This window comes from Oncorhynchus gorbuscha, linkage group LG08 (assembly GCF_021184085.1).
Source record: "Oncorhynchus gorbuscha isolate QuinsamMale2020 ecotype Even-year linkage group LG08, OgorEven_v1.0, whole genome shotgun sequence".
In the NCBI taxonomy this organism is placed as follows: Eukaryota; Metazoa; Chordata; class Actinopteri; order Salmoniformes; family Salmonidae; genus Oncorhynchus; species Oncorhynchus gorbuscha.
This window is the reverse complement of record NC_060180.1, coordinates 2794171-2816645: the sequence shown is the minus strand read 5'-3', so window position 1 is coordinate 2816645 and position 22475 is coordinate 2794171. Positions and strand designations below refer to the sequence as shown.

The 22475-nt window shown below is 42.6% G+C and overlaps 1 protein-coding gene across 1 annotated transcript in view; it reads right to left on the bottom strand.

Moving 5' to 3' along the window:
• The window catches only part of LOC124041094 (protein eyes shut homolog), a 222873-nt gene that overhangs the window by 66394 nt on the left and 134004 nt on the right, over positions 1-22475 (bottom strand). The window contains exons 17-19 of the mRNA XM_046358258.1: positions 21966-22090; positions 14999-15123; positions 14034-14241 (exon numbers count right to left, since the gene is read on the bottom strand). Coding sequence (XP_046214214.1) covers positions 14034-14241; positions 14999-15123; positions 21966-22090 — 458 coding nt within the window. The remainder of the gene's footprint in view (positions 1-14033; positions 14242-14998; positions 15124-21965; positions 22091-22475) is intronic.

Genomic DNA, 22475 nt, shown 5'->3' with positions numbered 1-22475 from the left:
CCACCGGAGGGCCATGGTCCCAGTGATGTACTGGGCCGTCTTCACCACCCGCCGGAGGGCCACGGTCTCAGTGATGTACTGGGCCGTCTTCACCACCAGCTAGATGGCCACGGTCCCAGTGTTGTACTGGGCCATCTTCACCACCCGCCGGTGGCCACGGTCCCAGTGATGTACTGGGCCATCTTCACCACCCGCTAGATGGCCACGGTCCCAGTGATGTACTGGGCCGTCTTCACCACCCGCCGGAGGGCCACGGTCCCAGTGATGTACTGGGCCATCTTCACCACCCGCCGGAGGGCCATGGTCCCAGTGATGTACTGGGCCGTCTTCACCACCCGCCGGAGGGCCATGGTCCCAGTGATGTACTGGGCCGTCTTCACCACCCGCCGGAGGGCCACGGTCCCAGTGATGTACTGGGCCATCTTCACCACCCGCCTCTCATTGCCACGGTCCCAGTGATTCTGGGCCATCTTCACCACCCGCCGGAGAACCATGGTCCCAGTGATGTACTCTCTGTAAACCATGTACATATGGTCCCAGTGATTACAGAGAACCATCTTCTCTCTCTGTAAACCATGTCCCATGATGGTCTAATATGACACCCGCCGGAGGGCCACGGCCCCAGTGATGTACTGGGCCATCTTCACCTCTCTCATTGTACAGCCATCTTCATCTCTCTCATTACCAGAGAACCATCTCTCTCTCTCTGTAAACCATGTACATATGGTCTAATATGACATTACCAGAGAATCATCTCTCTCTCTGTAAACCATGTACATATGGTCTAATATGACATTACCAGAGAATCATCTCTCTCTCTGTAAACCATGTACATATGGTCTAATATGACATTACCAGAGAATCATCTCTCTCTCTGTAAACCATGTACATATGGTCTAATATGACATTACCAGAGAATTAACAACATTAGAGAGTTATTGTTTCAGGCGTTCAAAGTAACTGATGTGCATCGGTCCCATTTGGCCAGATCTGTAGTAGAGCATTAGTTTGTGTGTGTGTTTGAGTGTGTGTGTGTGTTTGAGTGTGTGTGTGTGTTTGTGTGTGTGTGTGTGTGTGTGTGTGTGTGTGTGTGTGTGTGTGTGTGTGTGTGTGTGTGTGTGTGTGTGTGTGTGTGTGTGTGTGTGTGTGTGTGTGTGTGTGTGTGTGTGTGTGTGTGTGTGTGTGTGTGTGTGTGTGTGTGTGTGTGCATCAAATCAAACTGTATTTGTCACATGCGCCGAATACAACAAGTGTAGACCTTACCGTGAAATGCTTACTTACAAGTCCCTAACCAACAGTGCAGTTCAAGAAGAGTTAAGAAAATATTTACCAATTAAGAAATATGCATTTGTGTGTATGTGTGTGTGTGTGTGCATGCACGTGTGCATTTGTGTATGTGTATGTGCTTGCAAATGTATGCATTTGTGTGTGTGTGTGTGTGTGTGTGTGTGTGTGTGTGTGTGTGTGTGTGTGTGTGTGTGTGTGTGTGTGTGTGTGTGTGTGTGTGTGTGTGTGTGTGTGTGTGTGTGTGTGTGTGTGTGTGTGTGTGTGTGTGTGTGTGTGTGTGTGTTTGCACGTGTGTCTGTTTGCCAGTTACATAAACACAGAGAACATGAACCAACTGCTGGGATGACAAATAGAGACAGGGATATTTGTATGCAGCCAGGCCCCAACTCATGAATATTCATGAACGGCCGATGACACATACACGACTCTGTGACTTGCGAGTAAGGTTACGCAACAGCCAACAGACTATATAAAACGGTCAAAAACACACCCAATTAGCAGAACTGTCAAAACAACACATTAAAACACAAATTCATTTAGTTAACCCTGAACAGGAACAACCTGATGGCATTTACAGAACAATAAGCAATTAAACTGTCGAGGTGAACAAAATAAAACAAGTATACCAAATGATATACTGTTTCCATGGGTTGTCCGATTGTCCTCACACAGGGAAACACACAACCCATAGATAACCAAGACGAAGGAACATTTTACATTCTAGTCATTTAGCAGACTCTCTTATCCAGAGCGACTACATACTTGTCCAACACAGGAATTGAACCCACATTCCTGGCGTTGCAAGCACCTTGCTCTAACAACTGATCTGGAACCAAGGAACCAAGGAAGTGTGTTCTATGAATCACCTGTCTCTCTTTGACTGAAGTCTGAAGGGTTTTATACAGCTGCTATTACATCAGTACCTCTAGGATTCTAAGATTCTGTAATCACATTTTTTTTTTTACAAAAATCAACGTTTCTCTTCATAATACGCAAGCATTTGCAAAATGTACCAATCACCGTACGCGTACCACATAAAACAGTCAAATCACTGCACTTGAAAAATAGGGATCGCAATTTTAACCAATTACCACACTTTTACCCCATAAAATGGTTCAATCCCCACCAGCGCATTGTCATGACAACTTGGACCAAAATCATGGACGTAGAAACAGAGCACAATAAACAGAGTAGGCTAGCTCTCCCTGTTACCGTAAATCGGTTCATAGAACACAGCTTACAGTACGTCATTTCATCCCTGTTACTGTAAACCGGTTCATAGAACACAGCTTACAGTACGTCATTTCATCCCTGTTACTGTAAACCAGTTCATAGAACACAGCTTACAAGATGTCATTTCATCCCTGTTACTGTAAACCGGTTCATAGAACACAGATTACAGTACGTTATTTCATCCCTGTTACTGTAAACCAGTTCATAGAACACATCTTACAAGATGTCATTTCATCCCTGTTACTGTAAACCAGTTCATAGAACACAGTTTACAGTATGTCATTTCATCCCTGTTACTGTAAACCAGTTCATAGAACACAGCTTACAGTACGTCATTTCATCCCTGTTACTGTTTACCAGTTCATAGAACACAGTTTACAGTATGTCATTTCATCCCTGTTACTGTTTACCAGTTCATAGAACACAGCTTACAGTATGTCATTTCATCCCTGTCAAACGTGGCAGCCATTGTCTGGGCTGTGACGATCATTATTGAGGTGTATCTGCTGTAAGCTTTCCTTCTCCTCCAAGATTGGTGTGCGGATTTTAAGGTGCCCATCATCTTCCACTATATTGAGTTCAACACTCTCTATCTATAGGCTGTTTTCATATTATCCAATCATCGACTCCCTGGCGAAGGCCATGCACCCAAAATATGTCGGATTTTTTAAACTTTGTTTCTATTGCAGACTTGGGCAGACTTGTTTTCGAGTTGCTGTGCGTTTTGTTGCAAACCTATTTTGCTACCTGACAACTTTACGGTTTTTACTTTTTAATTACCGTTTATATTTTTGTTTTCTTCCTCAACTTTTTCACTCCGGACGCTTTATCTGGACACGATTCGTCAGGACCTCCAACAGCTGAAGCTAAGTAGTAACATTAACATGATGTCTTCTAATTGCAGTCGCTGTACTCGCCTTACGGCTACAAGCCCAGCTTCAGACGCAATCGTTAGGTTAGGGTAATTTCAGTGTAGGAAAGGATGAAACAGCGTCTGTGCCACCAGTAAGTACAGATAGTAGTATAAATACCCTGGCACAGTCCCCGCTGCTGGACAACTTTCTCACGGTTTCTGGAAGGAAATGCTGTAGTAACGCTCAACCGGTGTCGCTCATTCAGCCGACAGAAACTTTCAACCAGTTTTCCCCATTAAGCAGCGGGTCGGAGTCAGAGGCCGAGTCTTCTCTGGTCTCTACTCCTCCCGTTACGGGGTCTGAGACGCCGAAGCTTCCCACCATTAGCTCTGACAAATTGAAAACTCTAGTCATTGGCGACTGCATTACCTGCAATATTAGACTTAAAACGAATCATCCAGCGATCATACACTGTTTACCAGGGGGCAGGGCTACCGACGTTAAGGCTAATCTGAAGATGGTGCTGGCTAAAGCTAAAACTGGCGAGTGTAGAGAGTATAGAGATATTGTTATCCACGTCGGCACCAACGATGTTAGGATGAAACAGTCAGATCACCAAGCGCAACATAGCTTCTGCGTGTAAATCAGCTAGAAAGATGTGTTGGCATCGAGTAATTGTCTCTGGCCCCCTCCCAGTTAGGGGGAGTGATGAGCTCTACAGCAGAGTCTCACAACTCAATTACTGGTTGAAAACTGTTTTCTGCCCCTCCCAAAAGATAGAATTTGTAGATAATTGGCCCTCTTTCTGGGACTCACCCACAAACAGGACCAAGCCTGGCCTGTTGAGGAGTGACAGACTCCATCCTAGCTGGAGGGGTGCTCTCATCTTATCTACCAACATAGACAGGGCTCTAACTCCTCTAGCTCCACAATGAAATAGGGTGCAGGCCAGGCAGCAGGCTGTTAGCCAGCCTGCCAGCATAGTGGAGTCTGCCACTAGCACAGTCAGTGTAGTCAGCTCAGCTATCACCATTGAGACCGTGTCTGTGCCTCGACCTAGGTTGGGCAAAACTAAACATGGCGGTGTTCGCCTTAGCAATCTCACTAGGATAAAGACCACCTCCATTCCTGTCATTATTGAAAGAGATCATGATACCTCACATCTCAAAATAGGGCTACTTAATGTTAGATCCCTTACTTCAAAGGCAATTATAGTCAATGAACTAATCACTGATCATAATCTTGATGTGATTGGCCTGACTGAAACATGGCTTAAGCCTGATGAATTTACTGTGTTAAATGAGGCCTCACCTCCTGGCTACACTAGTGACCATATCCCCCGTGCATCCCGCAAAGGCGGAGGTGTTGCTAACATTTACGATAGCAAATTTAAATTTACAAAAAAAAAATTGACGTTTTTGTCTTTTGAGCTTCTAGTCATGAAATCTATGCAGCCTACTCAATCACTTTTTATAGCTACTGTTTACAGGCCTCCTAGGCCATATACAGCGTTTCTCACTGAGTTCCCTGAATTCCTATTGGACCTTGTAGTCATAGCAGATTATATTCTAATCTTTGGTGACTTTAATATTCACATGGAAAAGTCCACAGACCCACTCCAAAAGGCTTTCGGAACCATCATCGACTCAGTGGGTTTTGTCCAACATGTCTCTGGACCCACTCACTGTCACAGTCATACGCTGGACCTAGTTTTGTCCCATGGAATAAATGTTGTGGATCTTAATGTTTTTCCTAATAATCCTGGACTATCGGACCACCATTTTATTATGTTTGCAATTGCAACAAATAATCTGCTCAGACCCCAACCAAGGAACATCAAAAGCCGTGCTATAAATTCACAGACAACACAAAGATTCCTTGATGTCCTTCCAGATTCCCTCTGTCTACCCAAGGACGCCAGAGGACAAAAATCAGTTAACCACCTAACTGAGGAACTCAATTTAACCTTGCACAATACCCTAGATGCAGTTGCACCCCTAAAAACTAAAAACATTTCTCACAAGAAACTAGCTCCCTGGTACACAGAAAATACCCGAGCTCTGAAGCAAGCTTCCAGAAACTTGGAACGGAAATGGCGCCACACCAAACTGGAAGTGTTACGGTTTTCTTCCGTTGAAGCAGAGTCGGACCAAAATGCAGCGTGGTTAGTTAGATACATCTTTAATAAATGAAAACACGAACTAAACAAAAACAACAAACGGAACGTGAAAACCTATACAGCCTATCTGGTGAACACTAACACAGAGACAGGAACAATCACCCACGAAATACTCAAAGAATATGGCTGCCTAAATATGGTTCCCAATCAGAGACAACGATAATCACCTGACTCTGATTGAGAACCACCTCAGGCAGTCATAGACTATGCTAGACACCCCACAAAAACCCCATGACAAAAACGCACCACAATAACCCATGTCACACCCTGGCCTGACCAAATAAATGAAGACAAACATACATACTTCGACCAGGGCGTGACAGGAAGTCTTCCGACTAGCTTGGAAAGACAGTACCGTGCAGTACCGAAGAGCCCTTACTGCTGCTCGATCATCCTATTTTTCTAACTTAATTGAGGAAAATAAGAACAATCCGAAATTCCTGTTTGATACTGTCGCAAAGCTAACTAAAATGCAGCATTCCCCAAGAGAGGATGACTTTCACTTTAGCAGTGATAAATTCATGAACTTCTTTGAGGAAAAGATTATGATTATTAGAAGGCAAATTACGGACTCCTCTTTAAATCTGCGTATTCCTTCAAAGCTCAGTTGTCCTGAGTCTGCACAACTCTGCCAGGACCTCGGATCAAGAGAGACGCTCAAGTGTTTTAGTACTATAGCTCTTGACACAATGATGAAAATAATCATGGCCTCTAAACCTTCAAGCTGCATACTGGACCCTATTCCAACTAAACTACTGAAAGAGCTGCTTCCTGTGTTTGGTCCTCCTATGTTGAACATAATAAACGGCTCTCTATCCACCGGATGTGTATCAAACTCACTAAAAGTGGACGTAATAAAGCCTCTCTTGAAAAAGCCAAACCTTGACCCAGAAAATATAAAAAACTATCGGCCTATCTCGAATCTTCCATTCCTTTCAAAATTGTTAGAGAAGGCTGTTGCGCAGCAACTCACTGCCTTCCTGAAGACAAACAATGTATACGAAATGCTTCAGTCTGGTTTTAGACCCCATCATAGCACTGAGACGGCACTTGTGAAGGTGGTAAATGACATTTAAATGGCATCGGACCGAGGCTCTGCATCTGTCCTCGTGCTCCTAGACCTTAGTGCTGCTTTTGATACCATCGATCACCACATTCTTTTGGAGAGATTGGAAACCCAAATTGGTCTACACGGACAAGTTCTGGCCTGGTTTAGATCTTATCTGTCGGAAAGATATCAGTTTGTCTCTGTGAATGGTTTGTCCTCTGACAAATCAACTGTAAATTTCGGTGTTCCTCAAGGTTCCGTTTTAGGACCACTATTGTTTTCACTATATATTTTACCTCTTGGGGATGTTATTCGAAAACATAATGTTAACTTTCACTGCTATGCGGATGACACACAGCTGTACATTTCAATTAAACATGGTGAAGCCCCAAAATTGCCCTTGCTAGAAGCATGTGTTTCAGACATAAGGAAGTGGATGGCTGCAAACTTTCTACTTTTAAACTCGGACAAAACAGAGATGCTTGTTCTAGGTCCCAAGAAACAAAGAGATCTTCTGTTGAATCTGACAATTAATCTTAATGGTTGTACAGTCGTCTCAAATAAAACTGTCAAGGACCTCGGCGTTACTCTGGACCCTGATCTCTCTTTTGAAGATCATATCAAGACCATTTCAAGGACAGCTTTTTTCCATCTGCGGAACATTGCAAAAATCAGAAACTTTCTGTCAAAAATTATGCAGAAAAATTAATCCATGCTTTTGTCACTTCTAGGTTAGACTACTGCAATGCTCTACTTTCCGGCACCCGGATCAAGCACTAAATAAACTTCAGTTAGTGCTAAATACGGCTGCTAGAATCCTGACTAGAACCACATTTTTTTATCATATTACTCCAGTGCTAGCCTCTCTACACTGGCTTCCTGTCAAAGCAAGGGCTGATTTCAAGGTTTTACTGCTAACCTACAAAGCATTACATTGGCTTGCTCCTACCTATCTCTCTGATTTGGTCCTGCCGTACATACCTACACGTACGCTACGGTCACAAGACGCAGGCCTCCTAATTGTCCCTAGAATTTCTAAGCAAACTGCTGGAGGCAGGGCTTTCTCCTATAGAGCTCCATTTTTATGGAACGGTCTGCCTACCCATGTCAGAGACGCAAACTCGTTCTCAACCTTTAAGTCTTTACTGAAGACTCATCTCTTCAGTGGGTCATCTGATTGAGTGTAGTCTGGCCCAGGAGCGGGAAGGTGAACGGAAAGGCTCTGGAGCAACGAACCGCCCTTGCTATCTCTGCCTGGCCGGTTCCCCTCTTTCCACTGGGATTCTCTGCCTCTAACCCTATTACAGGGGCTGAGTCACTGGCTTACTGGAGCTCTCTCATGCCATCCCTGGAAGGGGTGCGTCACCTGAGTGGGTTGATTCACTGATGTGGTTATCCTGTCTGGGTTGCCCCACCCCCTTGGGTTGTGCCGTGGCGGAGATCTTTGTGGGCTATACTCAGCCTTGTCTCAGGATGGTAAGTTGGTGGTTGAAGATATCCCTCTAGTGGTGTGGGGGCTGTGCTTTGGCAAAGTGGGTGGGGTTATATCCTTCCTGTTTGGCCCTGTCCGGGGGTGTCCTCGGATGGGGCCACAGTGTCTCCTGACCCCTCCTGTTTCAGCCTCCAGTATTTATGCTGCAGTAGTTTATGTGTCGGGGGCTAGGGTCAGTTTGTTATATCTGGAGTACTTCTTCTGTCCTATTCGGTGTCTTGTGTGAATCTAAATGTGCGTTCTCTTTATTTCTCTCTCTCGGAGGACCTGAGCCTTAGGACCATGCCCCAGGACTACCTGACATGATGACTCCTTGCTGTCCCCAGTCCACCTGGCCGTGCTGCTGCTCCAGTTTCAACTGTTCTGCCTTATTATTATTCAACCATGCTGGTCATTTATGAACATTTGAACATCTTGGCCATGTTCTGTTATAATCTCCACCCGGCACAGCCAGAAGAGGACTGGCCACCCCACATAGCCTGGTTCCTCTCTAGGTTTCTTCCTAGGTTTTGGCCTTTCTAAGGAGTTTTTCCTAGCCACTGTGCTTCTACACCTGCATTGCTTGCTGTTTGGGGTTTTAGGCTGGGTTTCTGTACAGCACTTTGAGATATCAGCTGATGTACGAAGGGCTATATAAATACATTTGATTTGATCGGCCAGAGCGTCAGGTGTGCGCTCCGAGAGTGAAACGAGATGGGTGGGGCTAAAGCTTAAGAGGGTGTGAACGATGCTGAATGGGTGTAGACAAAGAGGAGCTCTTCACTAGATACCAAAACATTTAAAGGCCATTTTCTCAAAAGTGAGTTTACAAGTTGATCAACTTCAAAAGGAGAATTACTTTCCCATTGTTCCTCAAATGTAATGTATGATATACCATTTTGTAGCTCTGAGTCTCTACTTTTATCCAATGTAAAAAACACCATTTCAAATGTTGCTACATAAAGACTGAATCCAGGTGGTGGGTGACATATTGTGCACTACTCCATATAATAACCGGGTTATTTACTATATTCCATATAATAACCAGGTTATTTACTATATTCCATATAATAACCGGGCTATTTACTATATTCCATATAATAACCGGGTTATTTACAATATTCCATATAATGACTGGGTTATTTACTATATTCCATATAATAACCAGGTTATTTACTATATTCCAGATATGGGGCGTTCCACGAAATTAGTTCCTTTTAAGTCGAAATTGTTTACAAATATTGAATTTTAAAAGCCTGTTATATTACATGAAGTGCCATTTAATATAGATCACATGGAGAATTCAATACATCAGATTTTCTATATGAATAAAGACTTGTTAGTGACTAAATTCAGCATTTTCTGTGCATCCTTCGTGACTTCTAGGAAGATTTTAACCCACTTAACCCCAGCATTTCTCCAAGTTTCCCCATCATTGTAAAGTTATGTTGTTGTTTTGACAGTCATTTCTGAGGATGATTATTTATTTATTGTTATTAGTGATTCATTTTCAGGTCAACCCTGTTACCTGAACTGAACTCTTGATTTAAATACAGTGAAAATATTCCTTTTTAAATATATTTTATAAAAGCAGGTAAGTTGATTCTACAGTTTTTTTTGTCATTTTATGGTGTTTTGTGGTGGAAAACTGAGTAGATTGATCAAAGCACGTCAACCATGTTACCCACAGATAGACAGGCCAGAAATGGGCTCCCGAGTGGCGCAGTGGTCTAAGACACTGTTTCTCAGTGCAAGAGACGTCACTGCAGTACCTGGTTCCTGGCTGCATCGCATCCGGACCTTATTGGGAGTCCCATAGGGCGGAGCACGATTGGCCCTGCATTGTCTGGGTTTGGCTGGGGTATGCCATCATTGTAAATAATACGTTGTTCTTAACTGACTTACGTAGTTAAATATTTAAAAAAAATGTTTGAACAATTTACTTTATTTTTTGTGAAGCTTGAATTCAATTGCCTTTCTCTGTTGCACACAACAAGCTTCCATTTCAAGGGGATTCATGGCTGATTTAATGTGAACTCGTCAACACTGTTATGGGCAACCATTGTACAGGATGAGAACAAGTGAATTACGTTTTGACGTCAAGCTGACATCTTCCTCAAGTGTTTTTTATTAAGTTGAACTTGTGCTCTTTATGACAGAATTGTCAACAAGTTTTACTACTCAAAAGGCACCTAATTGGTCCATATAGTACACTTTGTAGAGTATAGGGTATGACTTGGGAGGCAGCCATAGAGTCCCTTTAGAAAACTCTGTTTGCTATACAGGATCCTCATTGATCCTCATCCTACAACGCTACAGTACATCAGGTTTGTATACACTATTGTCCAGGGACAGAAAGTACAGTCGACCTTGACCAGGCAGGAGATCAAACTGTTGTTAACTTTCCTTGCTTCCAATGTCTCATATATGGTGATAAGAGAATACATTAGAATTATTTTCCTCAATGTTTCAAATCCACATAAAACGGAGTATACACTATACATACAAAAGTATGTGGACACCCCTTCAAATGAGTGGATTCGGCTTGTTCAGCCACACCCGTTGCTGACAGGTGTATAAAATTGTGCACACAGCCATGCAATCTCTATAAACAAACATTAGCAGTAGAACTTACTGAAGAGCTGCGTGCCACCTTTCCAACAAGTCAGTTTGTCAAAATTTTGCCCTGCTAGAGCTGCTCCAGTCAACTGTAAGTGCTGTTTTTGTGAAGTGGAAATGTCTAGGAGCAACAACGGCTCAGCTGCGAAGTGGTAGGCCACATAAGCTCACAGAACGGACCGCCAAGTGCTGAAGTGCGTGGCGGGTAAAAATGGTCTGTCCTTGGTTGCAACAAATCAAATCAAATGTATTTATATAGCCCTTCGCACATCGGCTGATATCTCAAAGTGCTGTACAGAAACACAGCCTAAAACCCCAAACAGCAAGCAATGCAGGTGTTGCAACACTCACTACCGAGTTCCAAACTGCCTCTGGAAGCATGCCAGCACAAGAACTGTTCGTCGGGAGCTTCATGAAATGGGTTTCCATGGCCGAGCAGCCACTCACAAGCCTAAGATTACCATGTGCAATGCCAAGCGTAGCCTGGAGTGGTGTAAAGCTCGCCACCATTGGACTGTGGAGCAGTGGAAAAGCGTTCTCTGGAGTGATGATTCACGCTTCACCATCTGGCAGCCCGACGGAACGAATAATAGTTCCAACTGTAAATTTTGGTGGAGGAGGAATAATGGTCTGGGGCTGGTTTTCATGGTTCGGGCTAGGCCCCTTAGTTCCAGCGAAGGGAAATCTTAACGCGACAGCATACAATGACATTCTAGATGATTCTGTGCTTCCAACTTTGAGCCAACAGTTTGGGGAAGGCCCTTTTCTGTTTCAGCTTGACAATGCCCTCGTGCACAAAGTGAGCTCCATACAGAAATGGTTTGTCAAGATAGTTGTGGAAGAACTTGACTGGTCTGCACAGAGCCCTGACCGTAACCCCATCGAACACCATTGAGATTAATTGGAATGCCGACTGTGAGCCAGGCCTAATCACTCAACATCATTGCCCAACCTCACTAATGCTCGTGGCTGAATGGAAGCAAGTCCCGGCAGTAATGTTTCAACATCTAGTGGAAAGCCTTCCCAGAAGAGTGGAGGCTGTTATAGCAGCAAAGGGGGGATCAACTCCATATTAATGACCAGGATTTTGGAATGAGATGTTTGACGAGCAGGTATCCACATATCCACATAATATGGAGTTGGTCATGTAGTGTATGTGTGATATGAACATGTAACGAAAACACATTTATTTCCTCACTGTCTAAAATTCACATGCTTGCTTTCAATGTATGTCATGGAGGTATACGAGACAAATAAATGTGTCCATTTTTCTTCCTCTATTTGGTAAATGTTTGATAGAACTGAGTAGACCTATGTGGTTAACTAGTAGCTGATTATTCTAAGGTTCCATTCGGAGGTGCCAAGGAGTGCTGCAGACTGCAGAAGGACTCTGAGTCTATTTGCAGCAGCACCAAGGGCACTGGGGCTGTTTAGATAGTGACCTAGTTTAGATATATTCATGAGTTTCTCAAACCTCTAACACAACTTATTTATTTTGATTCTATCTCGGTGAGGAAGCGCATTACTGTCTAATATCATCATACTTGTAATATGTAGTTGAGTTTGTTTGGCGTATTATTTTTTGTTGTCAGTATTACATTTGCAATGAATTGATTTGCAGATTAGTTTATTTGTGCTTTCTTTCTTTTTGATTAAATCAGAGGGTGCTACATGTGCTGGTGTTAGGACATTATGACACTGGTGTTATGGTAAGATGACACTGGTGTTATGACATTATGACATTGGTGTTACGACATTATGACACTGGTGTTATGGTATGATGGCACTGGTGTTATGACATTATGACATTGGTGTTACGACATTATGACACTGGTGTTATGACCTTCTGAGACTGGTGTTATAACACTGGTGTGATGACATTATGACACTGGTGTTACGACATTATAAAACTGGTGTTACGACATTATGACATTGGTGTTACGACATTATGACATTGGTGTTATGACATTATAACACTGGTTTTATGACCTTCTGAGACTGGTGTTATAACACTGGTGTTATGACCTTATGACACTGGTGTTATAACACTGATGTTATGACATTATGACACTGGTGTTATGACATTATGACACTGGTGTTATGACATTATGACACTGGTGTTATGACATTATGACACTGGTGTTATGACATTATGACACTGGTGTTATGACATTATAACACTGGTGTTATGACATTATAACACTGGTGTTATGACCTTCTGAAACTGGTGTTATGACATTATAACACTGGTGTTATGACATTATGACACTGGTGTTATGACATTATAACACTGGTGTTATGACATTATGACATTGGTGTTATGACATTATAACACTGGTGTTATGACCTTCTGAGACTGGTGTTATAACACTGGTGTTATGACCTTATGACACTGGTGTTATAACACTGGTGTTATGACATTATAACACTGGTGTTATGACATTATAACACTGGTGTTATGACATTATAAAAGTGGTGTTTTGACATTGGCATAATAAAATAACCCATTTTGACCCAACTGGTATTTATATGACTGCGATCTTATGGTTGACCTACTGTTAAGACATGGAGAGGTCGTTTAGTGTTAGCAACACACTCTACCAGGATACACCTCCACACTCCATCCCCCAGGTGGCAGCACCAACCAAGTCAAGGGCTGTGCTCTGCCAGGAGGCCTTGATAAGCACGTCATCAGGTGACGGGTCAGTCAGTATACCAGCTGGCAAGAGGTGAAGCTGCTGGTTTATTTGGTGACCATGAGGCCACGAGGTTGAGATTTGAATCTTTAGTTCAGGCATGCCTCTTTTGTTTCCTTTTGCATTCATCAACTTTGCAGTACACTGGTGACAGTGGTGTGGTGAGCATGGAAACGTATGTGCTTATATAACATCCCGATAACAGCACATACGATCACATACAGGCTGTGCTGAACCAACTATGACAGACGTTCAAAGATTGATCTATATACCTGTTGGTTGTTCAGCCTCCACTGGATTCACACTTTACGGCGACACTGGTGTTATGTCATTGGTGTTATAATATAACCAGAGTATGGTTGTGTGATCTAACAGCTGATCTTACGGTTGACCTGACCACAAAGTACTGACCCAACGGTTATATTGGGGTGGCAGGGTAGCCTAGTGGTTAAATGTAACCGAAAGGTTGCAAGTTCGAATCCCCAAGCTGACAAGGTACAAATCTATCGTTCTGCTCCTGAACAGGCAGTTAACCCACTGTTCCTAGGCCGTCATTGAAAATAAGAATTTGTTCTTAACTGACTTGCCTGGTTAAATAAAGGTACAATTAAAATATGACTGTGGTCTTTACGATTGACCTCCATACCTGTTGGTTGTTCACTGTACGGTGACATTGGTGACGTGGTGAGCAGGGATCCCCGAGGGGTTTGTGTAATAGAAGGCTCCCAGGGCACAGAGGACATGTCTCCCTCGACTGGTTGACAGCTGACCTCGTTGATACCATCAACACAGGAGGATCCTCCCGGACACGGCTGGAGCAGGCAGTCATCGTAATTGTGCTCACAGTTCCTCCCCTGTACATGTAAAACAGAGATAGACGTTAGACTATAGAAACAGACATATAGATAAACATTAGTTGACCATAGAAATAGTCAAATATATAGACATTATACCATATCTATGTAATCTTTATTTTATTACCCATTAGCATAATTCCATCTATGATGTGAGGTCATGGACAAAAGTAGGGCACTACACAGGGAATAGGGTTCAATTTGAGACACACATGGGCTTCGGTAAGGAAGACATTAGGATTCAGGCCACCTTAATAAGGGTGTAAATGATATGTAGCAGCAGGAGAGATGATCACAAATGCCTGCGGATGACATCTACAGTGGTGGAGACTGAACTAAATAACCTCTCTCTGAACATGGCCCAAATGGCACCCTATTGTCAATTGACACCCTGGGTAGTGCACTTTTGTTGACTTGGGCTCATAAGGCTCGGGTGAAAGGTAGTGTACTGTATAGGGAATAGGGTGCCAGATGGAACTGCCTTATCCTGCCCATGACAAGGAGGGTAAATATTCAGCCTCTGCCTTATCCTGCCATGACTAGGATGGTAAATATAATACCATCACATTCTGGGAGAAGAAAGAAGATGAAGAACATATTGAAAGAAATGCTAACATTTCAGACGTGGAGAAGAGCAAAGGAAAGAAGGGCGAGAGAGAGATTCACACAGAGATAGAGAAAGAGGGTGAGGCAACAGGGATGAAGGAGGATAGAGGGAAGGATGAAATAAGGGAAGAGTGTGCTGGGTAAGCCTCACCACAAATCCAGGACGACAGAAACAGGTGTAGCCGTAGCCAGGCTCGTTCTGGATGCACATCCCTTGGTTGCAGGGCTGCGGAAGGCACTCATTAATGTCCAACTCACAGTGAAGGCCTGTCCAACCTGCCAAGGAACAAAGCCCACAGACTGAGTACCGCAGTGTGGAGGGAGGTGGGATGTGTGTGTGTACTTGCAGTGCGGTGAGCCCTAGCTTCACTCACATCCACCACCCTCTTAAGAGAATATCAATCAGATTCCTTCGATTTGCTGCTTTGCTTCTTTTTTGGGGGCACACACACACACACACACACACACACACACACACACACACACACACACACACACACACACACACACACACACACACACACACACACACACACACACACACACACACACACACACACACACACACACACACACACACACACACACACACACACACACGTTCATGTAGAGACAGGGAGATTAGGCTAGGTGTTTTGATGAGGCTATAGGCTAGGTGTTTTAATGAGGCTATAGGCTAGGTGCTTTAATGAGGCTATAGGCTAGGTGTTTCGATTAGGCTATAGGCTAGGTGTTTTGATGAGGCTATAGGCTTGGTGTTTTGATGAGGCTATAGGCTTGGTGAGGCTACAGGCTAGGTGTTTTGATGAGGCTATAGGCTAGGTGTTTTAATGACGCTATAGACTATGTGTTTTGATGAGGCTCTTGGCTAGGTGTATTATTGAGGCTTTAGGCTAGGTGCTTTAATGACGCTATAGGCTAGGTGTTTTGATGAGGCTCTTGGCTAGGTGTTTTGATGAGGCGATAGACTAGGTGTTTTGATGAGGCTATAGGCTAGGTGTTTTGATGAGGCTGTAGACTAGGTGTTTTGATGAGGCTATAGGCTAGGTGTATTATTGAGGCTTTAGGCTAGGTGCTTTAATGACGCTATAGGCTAGGTGTTTTGATGAGGCTCTTGGCTAGGTGTTTTGATGAGGCGATAGACTAGGTGTTTTGATGAGGCTATAGGCTACGTGTTTGGATGAGGCTATAGACTAGGTGTTTTGATGAGGCTATAGGCTAGGTGTATTATTGAGGCTTTAGGCTAGGTGCTTTAATGACGCTATAGACTAGGTGTTTTGATGAGGCTATTGGCTAGGTGTTTTGATGAGGTTATAGACTAGGTGTTTTGATGAGGCTATAGGCTACGTGTTTGGATGAGGCTATAGGCTAGGTGTTTTGATGAGGCGATAGACTAGGTGTTTTGATGAGGCTATAGGCATGGTGTTTTGATGAGGCTGTAGACTAGGTGTTTTGATGAGGCTATAGACTAGGTGTTTTGATGAGGTTATAGACTAGGTGTTTTGATGAGGCTATAGACTAGGTGTTTTGATGAGGCTATAGACTAGGTGTTTTGATGAGGCTATAGGCTAGGTGTTTTGATGAGGCTATAGACTAGGTGTTTTGATGAGGCTATAGACTAGGTGTTTTGATGAGGCTATAGACTAGGTGTTTTGATGAGGCTATAGGCTAGGTGTTTTGATGAGGCTATAGACTAGGTGTTTTGATGAGGCTATAGGCTAGGTGTATTATTGAGGCTTTAGGCTAGGTGCTTTAATGACGCTATAGACTAGGTGTTTTGATGAGGCTCTTGGCTAGGTGTTTTGATGAGGTTATAGACTAGGTGTTTGGATGAGGCTATAGGCTAGGTGTATTATTGAGGCTTTAGGCTAGGTGCTTTAATGACGCTATAGACTAGGTGTTTTGATGAGGCTATAGACTAGGTGTTTTGATGAGGCTATAGACTAGGTGTTTTGATGAGGCTATAGACTAGGTGTTTTGATGAGGCTATAGACTAGGTGTTTTGATGAGGCTATAGGCTAGGTGTTTTGATGAGGCTATAGACTAGGTGTTTTGATGAGGTTATAGACTAGGTGTTTTGATGAGGCTATAGACTAGGTGTTTTGATGAGGCTATAGACTAGGTGTTTTGATGACTAGGTGTTTTAGGCTAGGCTAGGTGTTTTGATGACGCTATAGACTAGGTGTTTTGATGAGGCTATAGACTAGGTGTTTTGATGAGGCGATAGACTAGGTGTTTTGATGAGGTTATAGGCTAGGTGTTTTGATGAGGCTCTTGGCTAGGTGTTTTGATGAGGCTATAGGCTACGTGTTTTGATGAGGTTATAGGCTAGGTGTTTTGATGAGGCTATAGGCTAGGTGTTTTGATGAGGCTATAGGCTAGGTGTTTTGATGAGGTTATAGGCTAGGTGTTTTGATGAGGTTATAGGCTAGGTGTTTTGATGAGGCTCTTGGCTAGGTGTTTTGATGAGGCTATAGGCTACGTGTTTTGATGAGGTTATAGGCTAGGTGTTTTGATGAGGCTATAGGCTAGGTGTTTTGATGAGGCTACGTGTTTTGATGAGGTTATAGGCTAGGTGTTTTGATGAGGCTATAGGCTAGGTGTTTGGATGAGGCTATAGGCTAGGTGTTTTGATGAGGCTCTTGGCTAGGTGTTTTGATGAGGCTATAGGCTACGTGTTTTGATGAGGTTATAGGCTAGGTGTTTTGATGAGGCTATAGGCTGCGTGTTTTGATGAGGTTATAGGCTAGGTGTTTTGATGAGGCTATAGGCTAGGTGTTTGGATGAGGCTATAGGCTAGGTGTTTTGATGAGGCGATAGACTAGGTGTTTTGATGAGGCTATAGACTAGGTGTTTTGATGAGGCGATAGACTAGGTGTTTTGATGAGGCTATAGACTAGGTGTTTGGATGAGGCTATAGGCTAGGTGTTTGGATGAGGCTATAGACTAGGTGTTTTGATGAGGCTATAGGCTACGTGTTTGGATGAGGCTATAGGCTAGGTGTTTTGATGAGGCGATAGACTAGGTGTTTTGATGAGGCTATAGGCTAGGTGTTTTGATGACGCTATAGACTAGGTGTTTTGATGAGGCTATAGACTAGGTGTTTTGATGAGGCGATAGACTAGGTGTTTTGATGAGGCTATAGGCTAGGTGTTTGGATGAGGCTATAGGCTAGGTGTTTTGATGAGGCTATAGACTACGTGTTTTGATGAGGCTATAGACTACGTGTTTTGATGAGGCTATAGGCTAGGTGTTTGGATGAGGCTATAGGCTAGGTGTTTAGAAGGACATCAGCTATTACAAAAGCAGCAAGTCTTTTTTTAATCTAATAAGTAGATGCTGGTATTGTCTTGTAGGGCAATTGCATTTACGTGTTGTGTTTTACATATTAGTCTACTTAATCATTGGTGTTTGAACTGTCTGACTGCTCTGTACTTGTGACTGTCATTGTGGACTTGTGGATTAGTTTCAGGCCTATTTGTGTAACAGTCTTGCTAATTTGTGGGAGTGGTGTATTGTAAGGGACGTTTTCTTCACCTTTGCCAGGCAATCAGCAATCAGTGCTGGGAGGTATGTCTTTCACCTCTGCTACGCAATTATTACTAGTACTTCTGTGTTTTTTCAGAGGCAGCTGTTGTAGGCTCGGCCCTAATTTATGTGCTCTCTGACACCTGGAGTTGGAAGACAGAGGACAATGCCAAATGACCAGTCAACCCTTCCCCCTTTGAGGGGCCAAAATATTCCTCCCTGTTACAGTATTCAGAGGACTGACTATCGAATGCTATAGAATAATACTGTCATGACTCTCCTGACCAGGTTACAGGAGACCACAAACCTACAGATTATCTCTCAACCCCAACAGAGGAGGAGAGATCTAGGGGTCTGAAGATGTGGGGGGTTTTATGACCCCTCACGCCCCTGGTAAATCTCAGGCCACAGACAAATTCCTTTGTCCTGTTACTGTGGAGAACCAGCCTCAGAACATTAAACATGAAATACAGGGACTTTGGAACAATGGTTTCCGTCAGTCACAATGGTGGTCATGACGATAGATGGAATATGATAATGTATATCATTTTTGTTTTGTTATTAAAGGTTAATAGATGACGTTATTACGAAAACATTGTAATGTGAAGAGTTTTCCTAGTATATGTTTGATGTTTATACATTGTACGGAAAATATCCAAATCAAAGAGAATGTTTTGGGGAAGATGAAATGTTAAGTTAATTGTCTAAAATTGGATTTGAATAAAATCTAGACCATGCCTCATTAACTTGGTACGCCCAGAGAATTGCCCTAAAGGCAGTTACGCCCACTTCTGACCCAAGGGTATAAAACCTGTGAGTATATAATTTACAGGAAGACTACGTGACCCAAGCTGCAGCCAAGGTCTAGAAGGTCAACGAACCCAAAACAAGTTTGAAGACAAAGAAATATTTTTCTTCCCAAGCTACGGATTAGTAGCTGTGTCTAAGCGGGTGAATTCAAGTCAAACCACCTAGCCTCCATCTCCCAGCGAATTGTGGTATCTAAAAGGTTTCATTCCTATGCTGTGAGCTCTGAGCTACAGAGCTGTCTGTCCTCAGAAGACCCCTTCCATAGCAAGGGTGAGGGAACAGACTCCTAAGCCAAAAGGACACTGACATGGGGAGCACTGTAAACCTGACCACCAAGTATCGTTAGCATCATTTGATTGGTCAAAAGTGGTTGGTTTTGGGTTGAAAGGTCGCACCTTCATATGTTATAAATGGAATTAAATGCATTTGTTCTTTCTGTCTCTTATCCTGTATCCAGTCCATGGAGGAAGGCTGCATGATCAATTCTCATTTCTGAGGCTTCTAGGCCTCTGATCTAATAAGCATCTCCTTGTTCATGCTTTGTCCTGTACGTTAACCTTAGTGTCTATAGGCTTGGAATAATGCTTTATAATGCTTGTTAATGCTTTGTCCTGTACGTTAACCTTAGTGTCTATAGGCTTGGAATAATGCTTTATAATGCTTGTTAATGCTTTGTCCTGTACGTTAACCTTAGTGTCTATAGGCTTGGAATAATGCTTTATAATGCTTGTTAATGCTTTGTCCTGTACGTTAACCTTAGTGTCTATAGGCTTGGAATAATGCTTTATAATGCTTGTTAATGCTTTGTCCTGTACGTTAACCTTAGTGTCTATAGGCTTGGAATAATGCTTTATAATGCTTGTTAATGCTTTGTCCTGTACGTTAACCTTAGTGTCTATAGGCTTGGAATAATGCTTTATAATGCTTGTTAATGCTTTGTCCTGTACGTTAACCTTAGTGTCTATAGGCTTGGAATAATGCTTTATAATGCTTGTTAATGCTTTGTCCTGTATGTTAACCTTAGTGTCTATAGGCTTGGAATAATGCTTTATAATGCTTGTTAATGCTTTGTCCTGTACGTTAACCTTAGTGTCTATAGGCTTGGAATAATGCTTTATAATGCTTGTTCATGCTTGTTACTGAATTGTAATGCCTTGTATGTGAATCCATTCATTGAACAATGTTAATTAAATATATACCTTTGATATCGAAGATTCTCAGACCAATTCTTGCTCGTCTACATCAACTCATTGCCTAATGCTGACGTGTATATTTATATTTTGGAGTCAGATAAACATTTGAATAGGCTAATTGTTTAGACTTATTACAAATCACATGAGGTATTTATAATATCACATGCACTGTATATACACATACAGTTGAAGTCGGAAGTTGACATACACTTAGTTTGGAGTCATTAAAACTCGTTTTGGGTGGGCAGAACTGAAACAGTGTGTACAAACCTGACTCAGTTACACCAACTCTGTCAGGAGGAATGGGCCAAAATACACCCAACTTCTTGTAGGAAGCTTGTGGAAGGCTAATGCTGCCAAATACTAATTTAATATATGTAAACGTCTGGCCCAATGGGAATGTGATGAAAGAAATAAAAGCTCAAATAAATAATTCTCTCTACTACTATTCTGACATTTCACATTCTTAAAATAAACTGGTGATCCTAACTGACCTAAGACAGGGAATTTTTACTAAGATTAAATGTCAGAAATTGTGAAAAATTGAGTTTGAATATATTTGGCTAAGGTGTATGTAAACTTCTGACTTCCAACTGTATTACTGCCCACTACACTGTAAGCGGGGGTACTGTCAAGCGGTGGTGATCTGAGCCCTGTGGACCCCAGTAGTGAGAGCACATAGGGCAGACACAGATCTGTCTGCTAAATGACTAAAGTGTCAAATTAATGCTTTAGCTGTAAGCAAAATACAAGTATTGATCCACCCACACCTGAAGAGATGCTGTGCTAGCTTTTCACCATAAATAATTAAAGTGGTGAGAAAATGATTTATAATCTATTGCAACATGTTTTGCAAGAGATCTAGGCCTGTTATCTGAATTTACTGGGAGATGAAAAATAGATTGATTTGCTTTGAATCATAAAAAAATGATTGATAATGTCAAATATCATTGTACAACATCAGTAACACATAGGCCTGCTAGAATAGCGATAAAGCCGATCTGAGTCCATGTCCAGTGCCTTATTGTAACCAATCTACATTCCAGTACCTTACCTACTCTGCAGTTAGAGCGTCAGCGTTAACCAGGTGTATATTTCATATAACATTAATATATACACTCAGTGTACAAAACATTAGGAACACCTTCCTACTATTGAGTTGCACCCCCGATCTTAGTTGTTGTCCAGTGACTTACCTGCCCTGAAGTGGCAGAGGTAGCCATGAACCAGGTCATAGAATGCATTATAAACTGGGTAGTTAGAGCTCTGAATGCTGATTGGCTGAATGCTGTGGTATATCAGTCAATATGCCATGGGTATGAAGCAAACTTACTTGTTTATGTTGGTAACCAGTTTATAATAGCAACAAGGCACATGGGGGGGTTTGTGGTACAGTACAGTATATGGCCAATATACTGTACCGCGGCTAAGGGCTGTATCCAGGTACTCCACGTTGCGTCGCGCTTAAGAACAGCCCTAAGCAGTGGTATAGTGGTCATATACCACACCTCCTTTTGGCCTTATTGCTTCATTATAACCGCCTTGTCATGCATTATAACTGTTACCAATCTTAGTTAATGTACTCACCTGCCCTGCAGTGACAGAGGTATCCGTTAAGCAGGTCTCGGCAGATAGCCCCGTGGAGACATGGATCTGAACAGCATTCATTTACGTCCATCTCACAGAAGTCCCCTATGAAACCTGCTGGACAACTGGGAGAAGACAAGGATATCGCATAGAAGTCATTTAACATATCAAATCAAATCAAACTTTACTTGTCACATGCGCCAAATACAACAAGTGTAAACTTTATTGTGAAATGCTTACTTACAATCCCTTAAACAACAGTACAGTTCAAGAAGAAGAAAATATTTACAAAGCAGACTAAAATAAAAAGTAATAATAAAAAGTAACACAATAAAAATAACAATAATGAGGCAATAAACAGGGGGCACCGGTACTGAGTCAGTGTGGAGGCAATATACAGGGGGCACCGGTACTGAGTCAGTGTGGAGGCAATATACAGGGGGCACCGGTACTGAGTCAGTGTGGAGGCTATATACAGGGGGCACCGGTACTGAGTCAGTGTGAAGATAT